General features: G+C 38.8%; 2 protein-coding genes across 2 annotated transcripts in view; one reads left to right on the top strand and one right to left on the bottom strand.

Moving 5' to 3' along the window:
* Positions 1–20,061, bottom strand: part of MED12L (mediator complex subunit 12L) — a 386,104-nt gene that overhangs the window by 138,843 nt on the left and 227,200 nt on the right. The window lies entirely within an intron of this gene.
* Positions 16,640–20,061, top strand: part of GPR87 (G protein-coupled receptor 87) — a 5,305-nt gene continuing 1,883 nt past the window's right edge. The window contains exon 1 of the mRNA XM_044670854.1: positions 16,640–16,703. Coding sequence (XP_044526789.1) covers positions 16,670–16,703 — 34 coding nt within the window. The 5' untranslated portion in view covers positions 16,640–16,669. The remainder of the gene's footprint in view (positions 16,704–20,061) is intronic.

The following is a 20,061-nucleotide window of genomic DNA, read 5'->3' as shown; positions in this document are numbered from 1 at the left end:
GATAGCTCTGCCTGGGCTGGTGCTCAGACAAAGTACCCATCATCGGGCCCACACCTGAAGTCTTCCTAACCAGATAAAATCTGCCAGAGCTCACCCTTAGATGGTATCACCCTCCTCAGCATGGGCGATGGAATGGCCCATTAATGCCACCCTCTAGAAGAAGAATGTGACCTACATATCAGAGTGACATAATCTATATGGAAAGGGGACAGTTTCTCTTAAGCGTTCTATTTTGATAAGGAATTTCAGAAGTTAAAAGGTTCCCCATTCAATAGGAACAGATGAGATAAATACAATTCACTCACCTTTTCAAAAGGAAGTTAGAGAACTTTACTGGGACTTTCCATTATTATCCTCCCAGTATTACCAGCCATTCTTTCTTCCTAATTCTATAAAGCATAGCTGAAGAGCCAAAATAAATTTTCTCTAGCTTCAGAACATCATTGCCTTTCTATTTCCAACAATGTTCCTCATCTGAGGTTTAGGAAATAAAAAGGCAGCCTGGCAGTTACTGATTACTCGTTGGCTATTTATTCTATGGTAATAATAATAAGACAATATTGATGGAGAACTTTTATAAATATCACAGTTAAGTCTTAAGAGAATCCTAGAAGATGAGAGATGTGGAAACTGAGATTCCAACAGGTTAGGTGGCTTGTCCATGATCACACAACCACTACGTGTAGGTGGCTGGTTTCGAACTTTGGGTCTTCCAGGTTCCAAGACAAAAATATATCTAACAGACATAAAATGAGATTGGGCAGAATAGCAGGAGTAGTAAGAGGAGAAGGTGGAAGTGGAGGAGGAGGAGTGGCAGTGGTAATAGTAGAAGCAGCAGCAGTAACAGTAAAAGCAGTAGTAATAGTAATAATAGTAATACTAGTAGTAAACATAATTAGCATTTATATAGCAATTTAAAGTTTGCTTTACGTGTATAATCTTGGTTTTAAAAGAGCCTGAGACAAGAACTTCCCAACCAGAGAAATAAGGGCAAGAGAATTATTTACATTTTAGGGATGTGGGTGGAAGGAGGCCAGACAAATTTAGAAGCAGATTACATTTATTTAGGTTTGTGGCTGTCTGCCTTTCAGGTTCTGCCTTCCTTCTTTCCTTCCTTTAATTCTTAGTGTTTCACTTCCCTTCATTTAAGTGGGAAAGTATCAATGCTGAGGGCCAACCTGCTGATGCTTAAAATGGGCTCAATCTGGGAAATAACAATTCGATGGCAGCCCTGGACTGCATGTTCAACATGAGCAGGATGGATGCTCGCAAGGTCCAGGAATATCAGAGGACTGCTGAGGCTCTCCCAATTCTAAAGGTTATGAAGAAAGGCAAGGCAAGGGGTCATCAAGAAGGCATGTCAGATACCCAAAGCACTTGGAGCTAGTAATGTGAAAATCTGGGGCTGGTTTTAGTGTACATCCAGAACTTTTCAAGGACTGTAAAAACTTGTAGCATTCTGTATGCTTTCCCTCTTTGATATCTAGGGACTTCTGCTTCTAAGTTCTCTTCCTACTGGTTTGGTGGCTCTTCTTGGGTTTCCATAACTGATTGGTGTTACATCCTACCCTGGCCTATACCAAATCCTTCAATGCCAATCCTCCCTACAATCAGACCTTTTTACCTTCTGCACTTTCTCTTGTTCATCTCATCCAGTGTAATGATTTGAATGACGAGAACCCATAGAGATGACCCTCAAATTTAAGTCCTTGTCCAATATCTGTCCTTTAGCTTCAAGCCCACATTCCCTAGTTGTCCCAGAATCCAAGATAAAACTCAAAAATGATTGCAATTTTAAGCTCATCCTATCAAAATCTCATTATGTTTGTTCAAAAAACCTGTCCCACTTCCCAATTTCCCTATCTCTGCTGATGTCAATAATATGTTCCTAGGTAGCCATGCTTTACACCTCAAGAATCTTCTTTGACACTTCTCATTGATCTTTGGTCCTAAAGATCTGACCAATGGTCGAATCCGATCCAGTGTCCTTCCAGAGTCCACTTCTCTCTTGACATTTCCCAGAGCTTCACCACTTCTTCTTGGCTATTCCTAATGGAATATCTTTCCTCTATATTCTCCTCTCTCCTCACATACAATTGCCAAAAAATGATCTTATTCTTTTTTAATTAATTAATTTATTGATTTAGAATATTTTCCCATGGTTACATGATTTATGTTCTTCCACCTCCCTTTTCCCTACCTCCTCCTGTAGCTGACGAGCAATTCCACTGCGTTATAACCTATTTCCATATTATTAATATTTGTGATAGAGTGGCATTATCTTATTTCTTAGGAATATCTGAATAAATTACTCCTCTGCTCAATAATATTCAATGGCTCCCTACTGTTGCTAGATTCAATATAAATTTCTTAGCATGGCATTTAAATCCTTCCCCTAACCTGTTTCCAAACCAAGTTTCCAGCCTTATTTCAAAACTTTCTCCATCATGCACTGCAGATTCTGGTCAAACTGGATTACTTCTTGTTCCCTGCACTCAGCTGCCATCTCCCACATTCCAGATGCTTGTGAGGGCCTGGCCCCAGGCCTGAAAAGATCTTTCCACTTCCTGAACTCTTGCCTTCCAGAATTTTCCCTTTTCAAGGCTCCTCTCAGAGGTTACCAGCTAGCTCAAATTTCTTCAAATTTTCCTAGAACATTTTATTTGGGTCTCTCCTTTTCCCATGTCACCCTGTCTGGTGTCTTTCCCCATCACACTTCTCCATGGTGCCTTCCCCATCATTCTATAATTCATCTTATTTAACAGATGTCTTTTGTATTTGCTTTTAAGCCTTACATTCCTGCCCTTCACAGATACTAGCTAATTCCGCCATGAGCTACTCCCTGCCCATAGTCTCGTCCTGGGTTCTCACACTTTCATTCATCCGTGTGGGTCATCTCCCTTGCCCAGAACACACTTCCTCCTCATCCCTGCCTCTCACAAACCACATACATCTCCTTTAAAGAAGTCACACAAATGGCAGGTTTTACAGGAAGCCTGCCCTCATCTCACCAGCTAAAGGCCATCACTTTTCCTACAAAGTTCCCTAAAACGCTCTGTCTGGATCACTTTTCAAATTTTAACTTTTACTATATATATTTTCATAGACATTTGGCCTTTCTATTCCCAGAACCCAAATGGGCTTTCCACACATAGTAGATGCTTGAGAAACATTTATTGAATTGAATATAATTAAAGGAATGAATAAGAATGAAGAAAATACATTGCACCAACACTTGTACTGAGTTAGGTCCCTTCGGCTCTGAGCACAAACAGAGGAAGTGTTATGGGACAGTCAAAAGAGCCTGGGACCTGGGCAGCAGCTGGCTTTGGTTCTTGGCTCCAATACTAACTAGTGGTATAACCTTGGGCAAGTCTCTTAACTCTGTTTTAACTAAAATGTCAAATCTTACTGGAATTTGAAGGCAGAAAAACTTGTGTTACCATCGATATAGTGCACATGAATCAGATACAGACCAGGCTCTATCCCACTTTAGAATAGAAGCTTCTTGAGGACAGGGATTCCTTTTGCACCCCAACACCCTTTCAATTGCCAGTGTTGGGCACAGAGTAAGTGATTAGTAAATGCTTGGTGACTGACTCTAGTTGGTATCTTGGATGGGTAGAATGTAAGCTCACTAAGGGCAGGAACTCTTTCATTTTTTCTTCCTATTTTCAGCATTTAGCCCTTTGTCTTTGTATACAGAAAGGGCTTAATAAGTATAGCTTGAATTGAATTTGAATCTCAACTCTGAAATGTGATAATTAGATTAAATCTACACTGCCCATCTTTAGATTTAGTCACCAAAGGTGAGAACACCTCCAATTTGGGGAGGTTAATCTAATTGTCACAGAAACCAACTGTGTGATCCTGTGGAGATCACCAAGCCTATTTCCTCAACTATAAATGAGAATAATAATGCCTGCACTTCCTATCTCGTGGCACAAATTGTAAGACAAAAATGTGGTCAACTATTCATAAAGCACTTAACAAAGTTCCATAGAAAGTCTCAGCATTAATATTCAGTATCACAATATATATCAAAATGGCGCATTAAGGTTTACAAAGCACTTCACATGTTATTTCATTTGTTCCTCAAAACAACCCTGAGTGGTTGGTGTTATTGTCATCCTCATTTTATAGATAAGGAAACTGAGGCAAACAGAATTAAGAAAGTGATTTGCCACTAAGTGTGCGAGGCTGGTTTTGAACTAAGGGATTCCCAACTCCAAATCTGTGCCCTATCTACCACACCATGTAGCTATCATTACAGTCATCCCCTAAAGATAAGGAAGAGTGTGGTTGAAAATAGAAAATCGAAACTCAATGTTTGATAAGATGTCAGAGAAGAAGCCAAACCCAAAAGGAGATTCAAGTTCTTCTTCCTAATTGTCTGGGGAAGAAAGCCAAGTCCATTCATATTCACCAGAATCCATGCTAACCACTCCCCAAAACTCAACTGTAAATGTAAAGTGGGGAGGCCAAGCCCTTCCTCCATCATCAGTTAAGTAGCAAAACTCCTCAGGATCAGGCATAAAAACATGGTAGGATGGAGTCCTGTTTCTTGTCTTCCAGAGCATGGTAAGAGTTGAAGGGAGATGGGAAAAGGCCAGAGGGTTCAATTATCTCATTTTCCCAGGGTCAGAACATCATTAAACAGGGGCTGTATTCAGGAACAGAGCCCTCTATTTGTATAATTAAGAAGGGATTTGTTATGCAATTAGAGCCCAGATTATGTCCTGCCTTTCAAAATGGAAAACCTCAGAAAGGTCTGGCTATCCAAGCACAGACAATACAAGAAGAAATAGCCACTAACCACAGCGAAGATGAAAACCTGAGACTGATATTCTGTGTAAGATACTAGCAGACAGCAAGATAAACAGAACACAGTCCCTCCTCTGGTCCTGAGGATGCCGAGATGCATAAATGGGGACCATGGCAACCACAACATGGCAAAGTGAAGATGAATGGGCTGTAGCATTTGTAAGGAACATTTCTAGTTTGTGAGTTCTATCATAATCAATAAATCAAAAAAATTTTTTTAACTATTTACTACATTCAAATTAAGCACTGGGCTGAGCCCTGAGACTACAAGGAAAGGCAATTCCTTCTCTCAAGGATCTTACATTCTAATGAGGTAGACAGTGTGTAGCTAAAATTGGTCCATGTGGGATCGCTCTCTGGAAAGAAGAGGGGGGGGGGGAGCGGGGGAAGGACAGAAAATAGAAACCAGGCCTGGAGTTGGGAGATCCTCAGTTCAAATCTGGATTTAGACACAATTCCTAGCTTTGGGATCCTGGACAAGTTCCTGGACCCCAATGATCTAGTCCTCACCGCTCTTCTGCCTTGTGACTGAAATTCTGTATAGATTATGAGAAAGAAGGTAAGGGCTGAAAAAGTGGGTGTGGGGAATATTAGGGGGAAATGTGTGATACAAAAAAGAAATGACATCAATACAATTTTTTTTAAATGGTCACATAAAGGGGCAGCTAGAAGATTCAATGGATTGAGAGCCAGGTCCCAATTGCCTTGCCCTTACCAATCTTCTGCCTTAGAATTAATAAGATGGAAGGTAAAGGCTGTTGTTGTTTTTTAAATAAATAAATAAAATTGATATTGACAGGAGCAGCTGGGTGATTCAGTGGATGGAGAACCAGGTCCAAAGACAGAAGGTCCTGGGTTGAAATCTGGCCTCAGAGACTTCCTAACTGTGTGACCTTGTGCAAGTCCACTTAATTCCCAATTGCCCAGTCCATATCACTCTTCTGCCTTAGAATCAATACACAGTACTGATTCTAAGACAAAAGGTAAAGTTTTTTTTTAAAACAAAGAAACAAAAAAAGAAGTATATTTATGAAACAATGAACTTATACAGCATAGTTTTAAAAAATATATATTCATCATTATTCTTTGTACTCAAAGAAGACTAAAATAACATGGGAATGTTGGTGCAGTGTACAGTGTCAAACTCTGGCTGCTCAGACCAACATGAGCTTGGAAGGCTCTTCCGCAGGTCAGACATCAATAGTCCATGGGAACATTTGAGGAGAAGGAAGGCATCTCTAAATTTTCACATCCCATATTTCTTCTAAGCCAATACAATTCTGCTAAAAAAGTATAAAGGTTTTTTTGTTTTGGAAAATTTTTATTTAATTAATTGATTTAGAATATTTTTCCATGGTTTTCTCTTCCCTCCTCCTAACCCCCTCCCAAAGCCAACAAGCAGTTCCAATGGGTTTTACATGTGTCATTTAAAAGGGAAGGTTTTTAAAGAAAAGTCACATAGAAGAAAAAAAGCAGATGGGTGGAGAAGGCACTAACACTTGAGGACTGAGAAAGGTCTTCTACAAGAAGGTGTCCATTGAACTAGTTCCTGAAGGAAGCCAGAAGTTATAAGAGGTGGAGGACAGAACATGCCATCACAAGGAAGATGGCGGATGGAACGCCATGCATGCTTAACAAGTTGGCCAGATGGCTTGAGAGAAATGTCATGTGTAAGAAAACTGGAAAGTTAGGAAGGAACCAGATTGTAAAGAGCTTCAAATGTCAAATGAAGGACTTAATATTTGACCCTGGAGATAATGGGAAACAATGGGCAGAGGTGACTCAGCCAGTGTTCAAAGGCATGAGAATAGAGATAGGAGAGGTCAAAGGGAGGACAAGGAATGGTGAATACTGCAGTTTGGCTGGCCCACAGCGTGCCTACAGGAGAGTTGTGTAGGATGGTATAGACAGCAGAGTAAGTGGTTTTCTAAGGGAGGTGGTCTTGTGTTCTTAGGCACATTCCATACCCATCTCTATCCACGTTGGTGCTTATTTATAGGAAGTGACATCTGGTAGAATGGAAACTCCTTGAGGGCAGGAACCATTTCATTTTTGCTTTTGGATCCCCCAAATACTAAATACAGTCATAGTAGATATGTAATAAATATTTATAGACTTGAATCCATCAGTCAAGAGATTCTACCTGGGTCTCTTTAAATTTGCCTACCTTTGTGATTTGTTTTCTCAATTTGCATTAGTTTTAAACTAATTTCTATTCTATATACACATAGACACAATTCCTGGGGCTAGACTTGTATATAGAGATTTAGATAAACAAAATAAAGAGAGCAGGGTGGCTCATAATTCAGAAATGATGCCGTGTTTTTAAGCATACAAAATTGTTCTCTGGTACAAAGACTCATTAAAAACAAAACAAAACACCTAATATTCAAATGCTGATACTGAATACCTGTAGGATACCATAATCTCTAACAAATAAAAACTGTATGAGACCCAAAAGATAATAGACATATACACTGCATAAAAAATTGGCTGCAATATATATTTTAAACCCTTAGTTTCACTCTTAAAATCCAATCTAAGCATTGCTTGAAAGACAGAAGAATGGCAAGAACTAGGCAACTGGGCTTAAATGGCTTGAAGTATCTGAGGTCATATTTGAACCCAGGACCTCCTGTCTCCAGGACTGGAATTCTCTACTGGGCTACCTAGCTGCTCTGTTGCAATATATTTTCAATAATGACCTTTTCAAAATTTCCTTCACACGAGAAATGAGTTATGAAAACACATCCAACATATCATCATAAAGGAAGTGGTCCAAGTGCTAGACAACTGGTACCCATGAAACTACAGCTGCTATTCAGAAATGTCAATGGCTACAACACTCCTAAGATGGCATGAATCATATTAAAATACAATTGAAAAATATTTATCAAAAGAAAAATTAAACAAAATATAGATAATTCCTATTCTAAAACTAAATCAACATTCGGTCAACAGAGATACTTATGTATGGATTGGTGACCTCCATTTCTATTTGGGTCTGATGCCACTAGTGCAGATCCTCAAACAAAGGAACAAAAAAGATATAGTCCTTACCCTCAAAAAGCTTATAATCTAGATCAGTGGTTCCCAAACTTTTTTGCCCTACCGCCCCCTTTCCAGAAAAAATATTACTTAGCCCCCTGGAAATTAATTTTTTTTAAATTTTAATAGCAATTAATAGGAAAGATAAATGCACCTGTGGCCATCACCTCTTCCCTGGATCGCTGCAGCACCCACCAGGGGGTAGTAGTGCCCACTTTGGGAATCACTGAACTAGATGAAAAGGCAAGATAAATCCAATTTTTATACATACATACATATATATATATATATATATATATANTGGCAATCTGGATTGATAGAGGGAGAACCTGGACCAAAATTGTAGATCCTTTTCCTGATTCATCCAACTGTTAGTATGTTCTCCAACCTCCACCTCCAATTTCCTTTATTTATTGTATATGAAAGATCAACTGGAGAAAAAAAATGGCAAACCATTCCAGTATCCTTCCTAAGAAATCCCCATGGATAGCTATGGTCATGGGATCATAAAGAGTCAGACACAATTGAACAACTGAGCAATAACAAATTTGGATATATATGTTTTAGTCTCCTCAAACTAAATGTAAGCAGAACTGCTCCACTTTAACTTTGTATGCCCAACGTCTAATAACATGGTAGGCATCTAACACATTCATTCTCATGAAGAGATCTTTGGCACACTGAATTTCTAATCGCCCACATTTACAGAATACTCTAACATTTACCCAGCATAAACCCCACAACATTTAGAGTTGGCAGGTTCAAATCCCACCTCTGACACTTTCTGCCTATGAAAGCATGATCAAGTCACTTAATCTCGATGAGCCTCAGTTTCCTCTGCTATAAAATAATGGGATTGGACTTAATGACCTTTGAGGTTTCTTCTAACTCTAAATCCTTTGAACCCTGTGAAGTAAGTAGAGAAAGTATAGATTTTACAGATGAAGAAGCAAAGACCATGGTTTAACATATCTAATAAGTGATTAACACTAGACTTGAAGTCATCTTCTAACACCAACTTCAAGGGATAGCAAAAATAATAAGATGTAGTTTTTTTTTTTAATTTCATGCAGGGAAATTAGAGGTCACCTTGTCCAGCTCCCTCATTGCTATAAATTAGGAAACTAAGGTTTGGAAAAATTACTTGCCCAAGGTCAACAAATATAAAACATGATGGAAAGAACTGGTAAACCAATTCTAGGTAAAATAGGAATCTGTTCCAATGCTGTTCAGTCTTTGAGGTTCAGCCTCAAAGACCCATGAACTCAGAACTTTGGGTACTAAATATGTATTGGAGTTAGCAATCAATATGCTAAAATGAATTACAAGGATTTAAACTATTATACAAACTGACAGAAAGAACTAGAACACTCTATCCTCTCCCTCTCCCTCCGTCCCTCCCCCCCTCTCTTTCTCTCTCTCTCTAAGTCAAAAATGGTTTTTTCCTTTTAATTTTCAGCCTCCCTGTCTTGGGATGCCATAATTACGGCAAGCACATAAGTGATTAATTTACTAGGTTGATGGCAATAATGATAACATTTCTAACAATTACAACTGAAATCATCCCAAAATAAAAATCATAGAATATGACCTTCCAAGGACCAACTAGACAATGTCTATACATAGGTTTCTAATCAAATAGGATTAAACATTACCTGAATCATGTACTGTGAGCAATCTGGATTTTTAGTGTAGTCTTTGAAAACAGCTATTGTGTAACTTTTAAAAATTTAATCTTATCCAAATTCTGTGACTGGATGCGTCAACAGTCATTTCATTCAACAAGCACTTGTTTATTTATGCCTACTATGTACTATGTACCTACTATGTGCTAGGAATTGTCCGAGGGTCCCATTTTCTTCACCAGTCCATGGTTCATTCTTGATGACCTAGAATTTCTCTGCCTTTAGTGATGGAAGTGATTTAGAGCAAGTTTGCCTGCATGGTTAATGGGGCTTTGTGATTCATGATTTCTTAAGTATTTTATTGCAGGCATATTCACAGAGCACCCCCTAATCAAGCTAAGTATCAGGGTTAGTAATATACTACCGCATTGTTCTACAGAGACTACACGGCCCCTTGGCATGTTGCTACTAAACTAGCCTAAGGAGCTCTTCAGGGTCCCACGTTGGACAAGTCTTTGTGTTCCCAAAACTGGGCTTTGCACTACTGGGTGACCTCAATATTTATTTCTTTTCTTTGTGAAGCTGAAGTTCTCATGACTTAAATACATTTAAAACTGTGGGAATGCCTTCCACGAATTTAGATGACAAAAGACAAAGTGATGAAATGGAACTTTGATTTGTGAGATGGAGAAACTCAACCTCTGCCATCAGGGATCAGGAAACAGACCAGGTGACATTTGCACAGCATATTAAAGTTGAAAGAGCGTTTTTGCATATTATTTCATTCGAGCTTCTCAACAACCCTGTCATAGGTCTCTCCATTTATTTTTGTTTGGATTTTTCCTCCTTGGGGGAAGAAAATGAGAAAGAAAGAATTCCAATCTGTGATCGCCATTGCTGTGAAATTCTCCCATGGTGGAAACCCTGTCCACTAACTGTGGAAGTCTTCCTCTTAATTTACAGCCCTTGACAATAACTGTTCCCATTTTATAGATTAGGAAGCTGAGGCTCAGAAATGTTAAACGAATTCCTCACTGTCACATAGCAAGAAAGTGTCCTAAGCAAGATTAGACAACAGTTTCCTATGAGAGCAAAATCAACATTTATTAAGCACCTGCTATATGTCAGGTATTGTGTCCACTGTACATATAATCAATATTAAGCATAACACACACACACACACACACACACTCACTCTTCTCTCTCTCTCTCTAAGTCATTTTAAACTTTAGAGACTAAAGAATGCCTTTTTTTAAACCCTTACCTTCTGTCTTAGTATCAATATCGTGTATTGGCTCCAAAGCAGAAAAGTGATAGAGGCTGGACAACGGGAGTTAAGTGACTTGTTTAGAGGTTACATAACTAAGAAGTGTCTGAATCCAGATTTGAACCCAGGACCTCCTGTCTCTAGGTCTTGAGCTCCATCCATTGATGCTCTTAGCATTTAGCTGCTGCCCAAGGAATGACTTCTGAGTGACACTCACAGGAATGCCAGGCACTTCTGATTAAAAATCAGAATAAAAAATAAAAAAAATGTAAAAAGCTAAAATTTGAATGTAAAATTTAAAAATAAAACAAACCAGTGACTCCCAAAGTGGGCGCCACTGCCCCCTGGTGGGTGCTGCAGTGATCCAGGGGGGTGGTGATGTCAACAGGTGCATTTATCTTTCCTATTAATTGTTATTAACATTTTTTAAAATTAATTTCCAGGGGGCTAAGTAATATTTTTTCTGGAAAGGGGGCAGTAGGGCAAAAAAAGTTTGGGAACCACTGAAACAAACCAACTTAATGGACTCCTGAAATAAAGGGAGTGTTATAGGGCAAAGGAATAAATGCATTTATATGTCACAGTGGCGTGAGTCTTCTGGCTCTTCCTGTTTAGAAGGGAGTTTTCCTCTAGCTTAGCAAAATAACCATTTTCACACTTGTTCCACCCATGTTAGGATGGAATTTAATGGATTTCAATGGTAGGAAGGGACTGTGTCTAATTTTATGCTCTATCCAGCACCTAAGAACCATGCTTAGAGCCCAACACTCTTATTCTTAAAAATAAATGAAATAAAACAGTGTTCCAGTTTAACTGCTCTTGGGAATGGAGATTTTTAAAGGACAAGTATTGCAGGTCACAAGCATGGAGTTTTTCCTTTATGGGGAAGAGAAAGTACATTTTCCAAAGTAAAAAGAAAAGCCCCAAATCTGATAGCTACCAGGGGTGAGTTATCCCAGAGGGTCTTCTGCAAGAAGCTCAGTAAACTGGATCATGTGAGATGTTTCCCATCTCTAAACGGCAAGCCAGAAAACCAATAAATTCTTTTCCCATGGACATTGCTAAAAGATCTTAAATAATCAAATTTCTATTAGAATCAGTTACATAATATATACATTCCATATAATATCATGTTAAATATTAAATTGTAGAAATATGATTAAAAATATAATTGTATATAAGTATGCATAAGAAAATATAATTACATAATTTAAAAAATCAGATATCAGCAAGATACTACAGGAACTCTATGGAAAAAGTACCTAGGTGATAAAGTAAAAAGAGCGCTAGTCTCGGAGTCTGTAAAACCCAAGTCTAAATCCTGCCTCATTTATTCACTATTTATGGGGCCAAGAGTGAGTTACTTAACCTCCTCTCTGGGTATGGGTTATTTCATTTATAAATGGGGAGACAAATAATACCTACCTCCTGGGGGTGTTGTGAGGATCAAATGAGTTAATACATGAAAAGCATGTGAAAACCCGCCAGTGCTTTTAGTTCTTATTAAGGAACTCAGTTAATGGTCACAAAAGCAAGGAAGGGAAGTATTTTTTAAGTCCATAAGAAGATGCCACTTTTTCTAGTTACTATCAGGGGCTAGTATGGTTTTTTTTTGGTTTTTTTTTTTGTCAAAATAAACTCTTACCTTCTACATTAGAATCAATACTAAGCATTCATTCCAAGGCAGAAGAGGGGTAAAGGCAAGGCAACTGAGTTCAAGTACTAGCCCAGAGTCACACAGCTAGGATGTGTCTAGGGCCATATTTGAACCCAGGACCTCCTGTTTCCAAGCCTGGCTCTCAATCCACTGAACCACCTAGTTGCGGTTGCCCCATGCTAGCATGATTTGGAGGAAAGATATCGGGGATAAAATTGTATATGAATGTTATCTGTACCAATTAAAGAATGCACTCCTTCCCCAACACACACACACACACACACAGAATCCACATTAGATTGATGCCTTCCCAGAGCATAAACGGGTGACAACATATTACCAATCAGGCCTTGTGGACTCAATATAGCAAAAGGGAACTGTGATGGGAAAAGAGAAAATGAAGGATAATAGAGAAAAACTAGTCTTCATGCCTTATGGGTATCCAAGGAATTGTCAAGGGAACACTTTGTGGGAAAATGATGGAAAGACAGTGCAGAGAGCCATATGGGTCAAAGAACTGGGATGGTGTGGTGAGCTGCCATCTTTGGAAAGGAACCCAAGGCAGTGACGTCGCTGGGTCATCAACGAGAAGAAGGGTATAAAAGAAATGTTCGTTCCGCCCGCTGAAACTTATGTGACTTTGTGGAAATCACACGAACTCACCTCAATTTTCTTATCTCTCAAATCCTATGGCCATAAGGCTCTAGGACATAGTAGTGGAAAAAGGCCCAAGTTAGTAAAAACTCTGATAGGCTTTGTTTTGTCTTTTAAAAAAAATACTGTTGTTGAATACCATTGATTGATTTTGAATATTGAATATTGAATATTGAAGAGAAGAGGGGAAAAAAGCAAAACTTTTCTCTTTTGAATCAGCTTTTGAGTTTGTTTTGTTTTGTTGGAGTTTGTTCAGCCTTGAGAAGAAAGAGATATATATTGTATATAAAATATATATGTGAATCGTACAATTCTTTTGTACACACTTCAAAAAAAAAAAAAGGCAGGATTTGAATGGAGGTATTCTTGACTCCAAGTAAAGTTCCTAAAACATGAGTCTCCAAGCATTAATTATTTTCCAGGGTGGAGATACAGTTGGGTTTATATGTTAGTCTTTCTGTCTCCTCAAAATATCAGACTTTCAGATGTCAAATGATTTGACAGAATTACTTAGAGAATTTATGTGAACAGCAAAATTAGGAAGGGTCATAAAAGTCCGCACGGGTTCACTTCATAGGAGAGCCTACTTCCTCTTAGAAGAAGTTGTTCTAGGAGAAAATGCTGTCCCATCCCAAAGACAGTTCCCGTCTTCATTTTTATATTCTCTTAATTTCTAAAAATAATGGTTGTGTCCTTCCTATGACTAAGGGTGGAATGGAAAATGAGAAAACCTCAGAGTCAGGACTTTTGACTTTTTCAAAGGTAAAATGGGGATAAGTAACAAATTCTTTTTTTGATCCTAACTTCCAAAGCAGCAGTAATAATATGAAGCCATGATCCAGTGCAGTGATACTAGGAATAATAATGAGAACACCAATAATACCCACAACTAATGGCACTTATGACATCTGCATAAGGCTTCAACATTTGTAGAGCATCGCCTCGTTTGACTCCTTGCAATCACCCTGTAATAGAAATACTATTGGGCTAATTATCTGCATTGTAGAGATGAATAGATTGAGGTTCACAATTGTTTTTTTTACCATGGTCCCATGATTCCATTTTTTTTATCCTTACCTTCCATCTTAGAATCAATCCTGTGTATTGGTTCCAAGGCAGAAGAGTAGAAAAAGGCAAGGGCTAATGGGAGTTAAATAAATTGCACAGGGTCACACAACTAGAAAGTATCTGAGACTAGACTTGAACCCAAGACCTCCCGTCTCTAGGTCTAGCTCTCTATCTACTGAGTCACTTAACTACTCCTCAGTCCCATTAATTATGCTCAATTCTTAAGCATAAGATGCAAGATTCTTATGATTCCGATATCCTCTGTCTCCTTAATGCTGCCTCTCTGTAGAGGCCATTTCATTTTCATCAAGGAATATGCTTGTGTCAGGCTTGACCAAACAAAATTTCTATCAGCAATTAAGTTTTTAAAGTGGAATTTTGCCAGGCTATAAGCTTTTATTAAGTTCTCTCTCTGTGCCAAGAACTATGCTAACTAATCTCATATGTTGTAAAGATTTTTATATGTGAGGATTTACAGATTATTTTCCACAATCACAAGATATACTGTGGTTGTCGCTCAGTCGTTTCCATTAAGTCTGACTCTTTATGACCCCGTTTGATATTTTCTTGGCCATTTCCTTCTCCAGCTCATTTTACAGATGAGGAAACTGAGGCCAACAAGGTTAAGTGATTTATCCAGGGTCACTAGTTATATCCCTGAGACCAGATTTGAATTCAACAAAACGAGTCTTCCTGACTCCAACCTGACACTCCATCCATCGTGCCACCTAGCTGCCCCGAGCTATATTCATATATGCCAATAGTGGTCTAGAGTCAAGGCATTTGCGTTCAGCTCTCATATTTGCTGATTGTGATCTGTGCAACATGGAACAAGACTATTTCTCTGGGTCTCTGTTTTCCCACAAGAGGGTAGAGACTGCTAATTTCTAAGGTCCCACCTAACTTTCATTCCTAAGAGTATCTTAAAAAAAAAAAAAAAAAAAAACAACCCAAAGCTCTGCGATTTAAGTAGCATCTTTACAACAGAAAAGGACTGCTCCAAGCACAAAGCAATGTTAAGCAGAATTTCACATCCAAGAAGAAATAAGTAAGCAAAAATGCCTGCTCCAAATATTATGCCTATATTTCTCAACAATTCTTTTACCCTCTCAGGAACTCATTGTCAAAATCTCTAAAATGGGGATAACAATACACATACATTATTGAAGTGTCATGAGGAAAGAGTTTTGTAAAACGTTGTTGTTTCCAACTCTTCATGACCTCGTTTGGGGTTTTCTTGGCAAAGATGCTGGAGTTTGGCGACGCCATTCCCTTTTCTAGCTCATTTTACAGATGAGGAAACTGAGGCAAAGAGGGTTAGTGACTTGCCCAGGGTCGCTCAACTAGTAAATATCTGAGGTCAGATTTGAACTCAGAAGAGGAGTATGCTTGATTCCAAACCCAGTGTTCTATTTGTTGCATGTCTTAGTTTCCCAAGATCTGTGAGATGTGCATTAATATCATTTTTTAAATGGTCTTTGTTAGAGAAATCTAATTTCTTCCCTAGAGGTCACACATTACTAAATGTTAGAGGCAATCACCCAAGTGCAAATATCAATAATATGGAAATAGATCTTGATCAATGACACATATAAAACCCAGGGGAATTGTGCGTCGGCTACAGGAGGAGGTGGGGGAAGGAAGGGAAAGAACATGAATCTTGTAACCATGGAAAATTATTCTTAATTAATTAATTAAATTAAATTTAAGGAAAATGTTAGAGGCAGAATGTCAATTATGGTTATGGCTGTTCAGCCATGTCTTGCTCTTCATGACCCCATGCACCATAGCGGTCCATGGGATTTTCTTGGCAAAGATACTAGAGTGATCTACCATGTCTTTCTCCAGTGGATCCTTTTGTCTGGCAATCAACAGTTAAGTGACTTGCCTAGGGTCACACTGGTAGAAAAGGGTGAGGCCAGATTTGAACTCAGGCTTTCCTGATGCCAGGTTTAGCACCCTATCCATTGGACCACTGAGCTATCTCCATAGTAAAACTACATAATGGACAGTGTTGGTGGCTGCTTCTACTGAGGTTATTCCTGCATTCTACTAATGCTGCTACTAGGAGACAAGAAGGAAAGGATGACCTAAATTAAATTTGGTTTTGTAAGGCAGACACAAAACCACAAAAATCTGTAGTAAAATGGTCCAAGGCCTTCTTAGAGAACCAGTCATGAGCTGGTAGAATCTGCCCTGGTTTGTAGGAGTTCATAGGCGCCCGATGGCAGGCCAGGGCAGGTAAGAACAGACACCGCTCAGCAAGAGCAGAAATTGAGGAGTAAAATGGGAATTCCATTCTTCATATCCAGACGGGCAACCAACCTAAAGACACTATCAAAATATGGGAGAGGAAGAGAGAAACTGACATTCCTTCTCGTTGAAACATTCATTCTATTTTTTACTGTTCTACATTTTTTTTCCTAGGAGTGCAAACAGAAACAGCCTGTGCTGAACCCCAGGCTCGATCTTATTGGTGTATGTCCTGACAAGCATTTTGGCTTAAAAATCTATCCCAGCTAAAGAATGGGGCTCAACCTGCTGCGTGGGAAATTACCAGGTAAAAACCAGACTTGAAAGCATATGGAAGTCTCCCAGGGTCTCTCTACGGTTGGACACCATTTGCTTTTTTTAATAATAATCGAAGGCAATCACTCTTAACTCACCAGACGCCAGCTGAACCTTCTTGAATCAAAATACCAAGCCCGTATGTTGGCATCATTTAAGTTTTTGACTTGCCTTGCTTTATTTTAAGGGGGTTTTCCCCCCTCTGAGAGACTAGCCCCGAGAAAATGCTTGGGATGAAAGCAATCGTCTGTGTGAGAAGCATTATTAAAACCACAACCAAAATACATATCATTTCCTAGATTTAATTTTCTAAGCCGAGGTTCACCGAGGTTCCCAAGGAGGCAAAAGACAATGTCACCCTCTCACCCTAGGTAACTATTTAGAAAATGCTCACACTTAGGCTCCTAAGCCAAAATGAGTAACACCCTATAATTTGCGTTACTTCAGCTTCTGGTTCCCACCCTATCAGGTACCAGAGAGCCACGTTGTGGATACTTCTACATTTTGAGCCAAAAAGCCCCACCCCCTGATGAGCAATAATGCATCACCAATAGGGCTGAGGGATTATCAAAGAGGAAGGGCCACTCTCAGATACAGAGAGGAAGGGCCACTCTCAGATACAGATGGGATGATGCCAAAACGTCTTTTGCCAACTCAATTTGATGGCTTAAGAAAAGGAATCCTTCATTATCTACCTTCACTCCAGCTTCTCTTAAAACCAGAACCAACCATGGCTTCCCAAAACAGATCTTGTCAATAGTACTTCCTTAATTGTTTTCAAATCAATAAAAGCAAATGAAATCTCTTCCATGAGTAGACCTTACGACCCCCTAAAATGTTTTTGGGACCCTTTGGGAGACTAGGAGAGGAAGGAAAGAGACAAGAGAGGAAGAAGAATGAAAAACAAATTCATTCTCTTTCCCTCTTTCTCCCTTTTTCTGTCTCTTTCCTTAAACCCTTAAAACTCCACCAAGCAAGAGGCAAGTTCAAGTCTTGCCTCTGCCACATACTGGTTATATGACCTGCACGAATCCAACTTTCTACAACTAAGTAAAAGTTTGCCAGACTTGCTGATCTGTGGCAGGGGAGAGAGATTCCTCAGTGGTAAACGGGAGTTCTCAGCAGCACTGACATTTCTGAGTCTGCACCCAAAATCAGAATATAAAACTAACATTAATCAGAGAACAGTTACTGAATGCTCAGCAAGACAGAGGGCGAGACCCACACAACAGGTAAAAAGGGAACCGCCAGTGGCTTGCTTTACCCAGTAAATCTGCCACGAGAGGAGCAATCGCAGCAGGCATTTCCTTAAATGAATCACCAGGGCTGGTGTCATTGTGAGTTTCCTACCTGGGCAGGATTCTTACACACGGATGGGGGAAACAACACTGAATATGTCATAATTTGGGGTGGTAAAAAGGGTTCCACTCAATTACTCGCTGATTAAGTTATTCAGTCTCTCAGCTAATTAGCAACAAGGGGAACTTAGAGCAACCAGGAGTTGCTGGGCTTAGCGGTGCCACAAGTTTGGGAAGAAATAAGGAATTCCCCCCTCCAAATGAAGGGTGAGGAACAGTTAGATGGCTCAGTGGATTGTAGGATAGTTCTGGGTTCAAATATGGCTTCAGATACTTATATCTGTGTGACCCTGGGCAAGTCACTTAACCTCAATTGTCTAGCCCTCATCACTTTTTGCCTTGGAACGGATACTCATTACTGTTTCCAAGAGAGAAGATAAAGATTTAAAAAAAAAAAAAATGAAGGGTAAGAGCTGACAGGGATAAAGAATCAGAGGACAGAACCTTGAGAATTAACCAAAAAAGATGGTTAGCTGATGAGCCCTCCAGAGAAATCCCTAGAAAGGCTCCTTCCAGTGACTTTCTCTGAAACCACTGTGTGTTTTTTTTTAATTTATTCATGTTATATTTCAAGTTAAGTCACAACTAATTTGACTAAAAATGAGCTATAGATTTTGGAATGACTAAATAAGTGAATAATCAAGTCTAGACCTATTCCGTCTGCATCACTCAGAAGCTCTCCCTTTTCACTAATGGTGAATACTACACATGAAAGTTGATTGCCAGGACGGTGGGAGATTACCCCAAGACAGACACAATCAAGTTGAATACCAGCTTGTCTCAAACCACAAGATGATTCAAGAACCACCACCCACCAGCATTCTTTTTCTGGGCAGGCATGTCTATTAATTTTTTCCTATTAATTTATATTAATTACTAATATTATATCTTAGAGCCTATTAAGTTATAACATGCTATAATTAATTTACATTAATTCCACAACCATAATCTTTCTTCACAAACAATATCTGGTTCTTTGCGACAAGATTGAAGCATCTTAAGAACAAGAATTTTTAAAACAAGCTTTGACAATTATTTCCATTTTCTTCCTCCTCTGCCACCCGTCTGCCCACCCACAGTGGTGATCTAAACTTCCTGGGAATGCAGGAGTTCCGTTCCAAGAGCGGGTCGCTATCTTCTCAGATGAACTGCTTTATCCTTTGGTACTTGGTTCTTCCCTTTGAGGGAGTTCGACTATTGTGCTTTGGATGAAATGCTTCCTCCAACTTAGGCACAGGTCAAGCAATTTTCATTTAGTCCTATTTTTTTTTTGTGAATTTTAAGTTGGAAGGCACCTTAGAGGACACTGAGCTCAACTTTCTCACTTTAAAAACAAGATAAGAGGTTCAGTGACTTGCCTGGGACCACACGCTAATAAGTGATGGAGGCAAGATTCAAACTCTGGTCTAACTCAACTCCATGTCCAACTCTCCATCCACTGGGCCATCTAGCTTGCCATTCTAGCCAAGATCAGTCTGGTTTTGCTCATGCTTTTTGCTTTAGGGTTCAGAGACCTCGATTCAGTTTCTCAGAATACTTATGCTTCCTTTTAAGGTTCTGGTTAGGTACCATTTCCAGTAAGATGCCTGGGTTGACCCTTTTAGTTATCAAAGTTTCTTCCTCCTAATTATTTATAATAATATAATAATATTAATATATAATCTATATATTATATTCTATATATTGATTACCACTATATAATAATTATATTTATTATAATATTCATACAATGGTTGTATTATAATTATTGTTATAATATTAATGTATATTATGAATAATATACATTAATATAATAATATATTTTATGACATTTAAGTACTGAATCTTCTTAATAGACTGTAAGCTCCTTGAGGGACGATGGTTTAGATCATTTTGTTTTTGTAGCCTCTTCTACGATGACAAGAATTTCATTAAAGCTTTTGGAAAGCTGATGTATTGTTCGAACAACATTGTTTTATATATAAGTTAGATCCACTTGAACAGAAAACCATG

Source organism: Gracilinanus agilis, chromosome 3 (assembly GCF_016433145.1).
Source record: "Gracilinanus agilis isolate LMUSP501 chromosome 3, AgileGrace, whole genome shotgun sequence".
Classification (NCBI taxonomy): domain Eukaryota; kingdom Metazoa; phylum Chordata; class Mammalia; order Didelphimorphia; family Didelphidae; genus Gracilinanus; species Gracilinanus agilis.
This window is presented reverse-complemented; position numbering and strand designations above follow the sequence as displayed.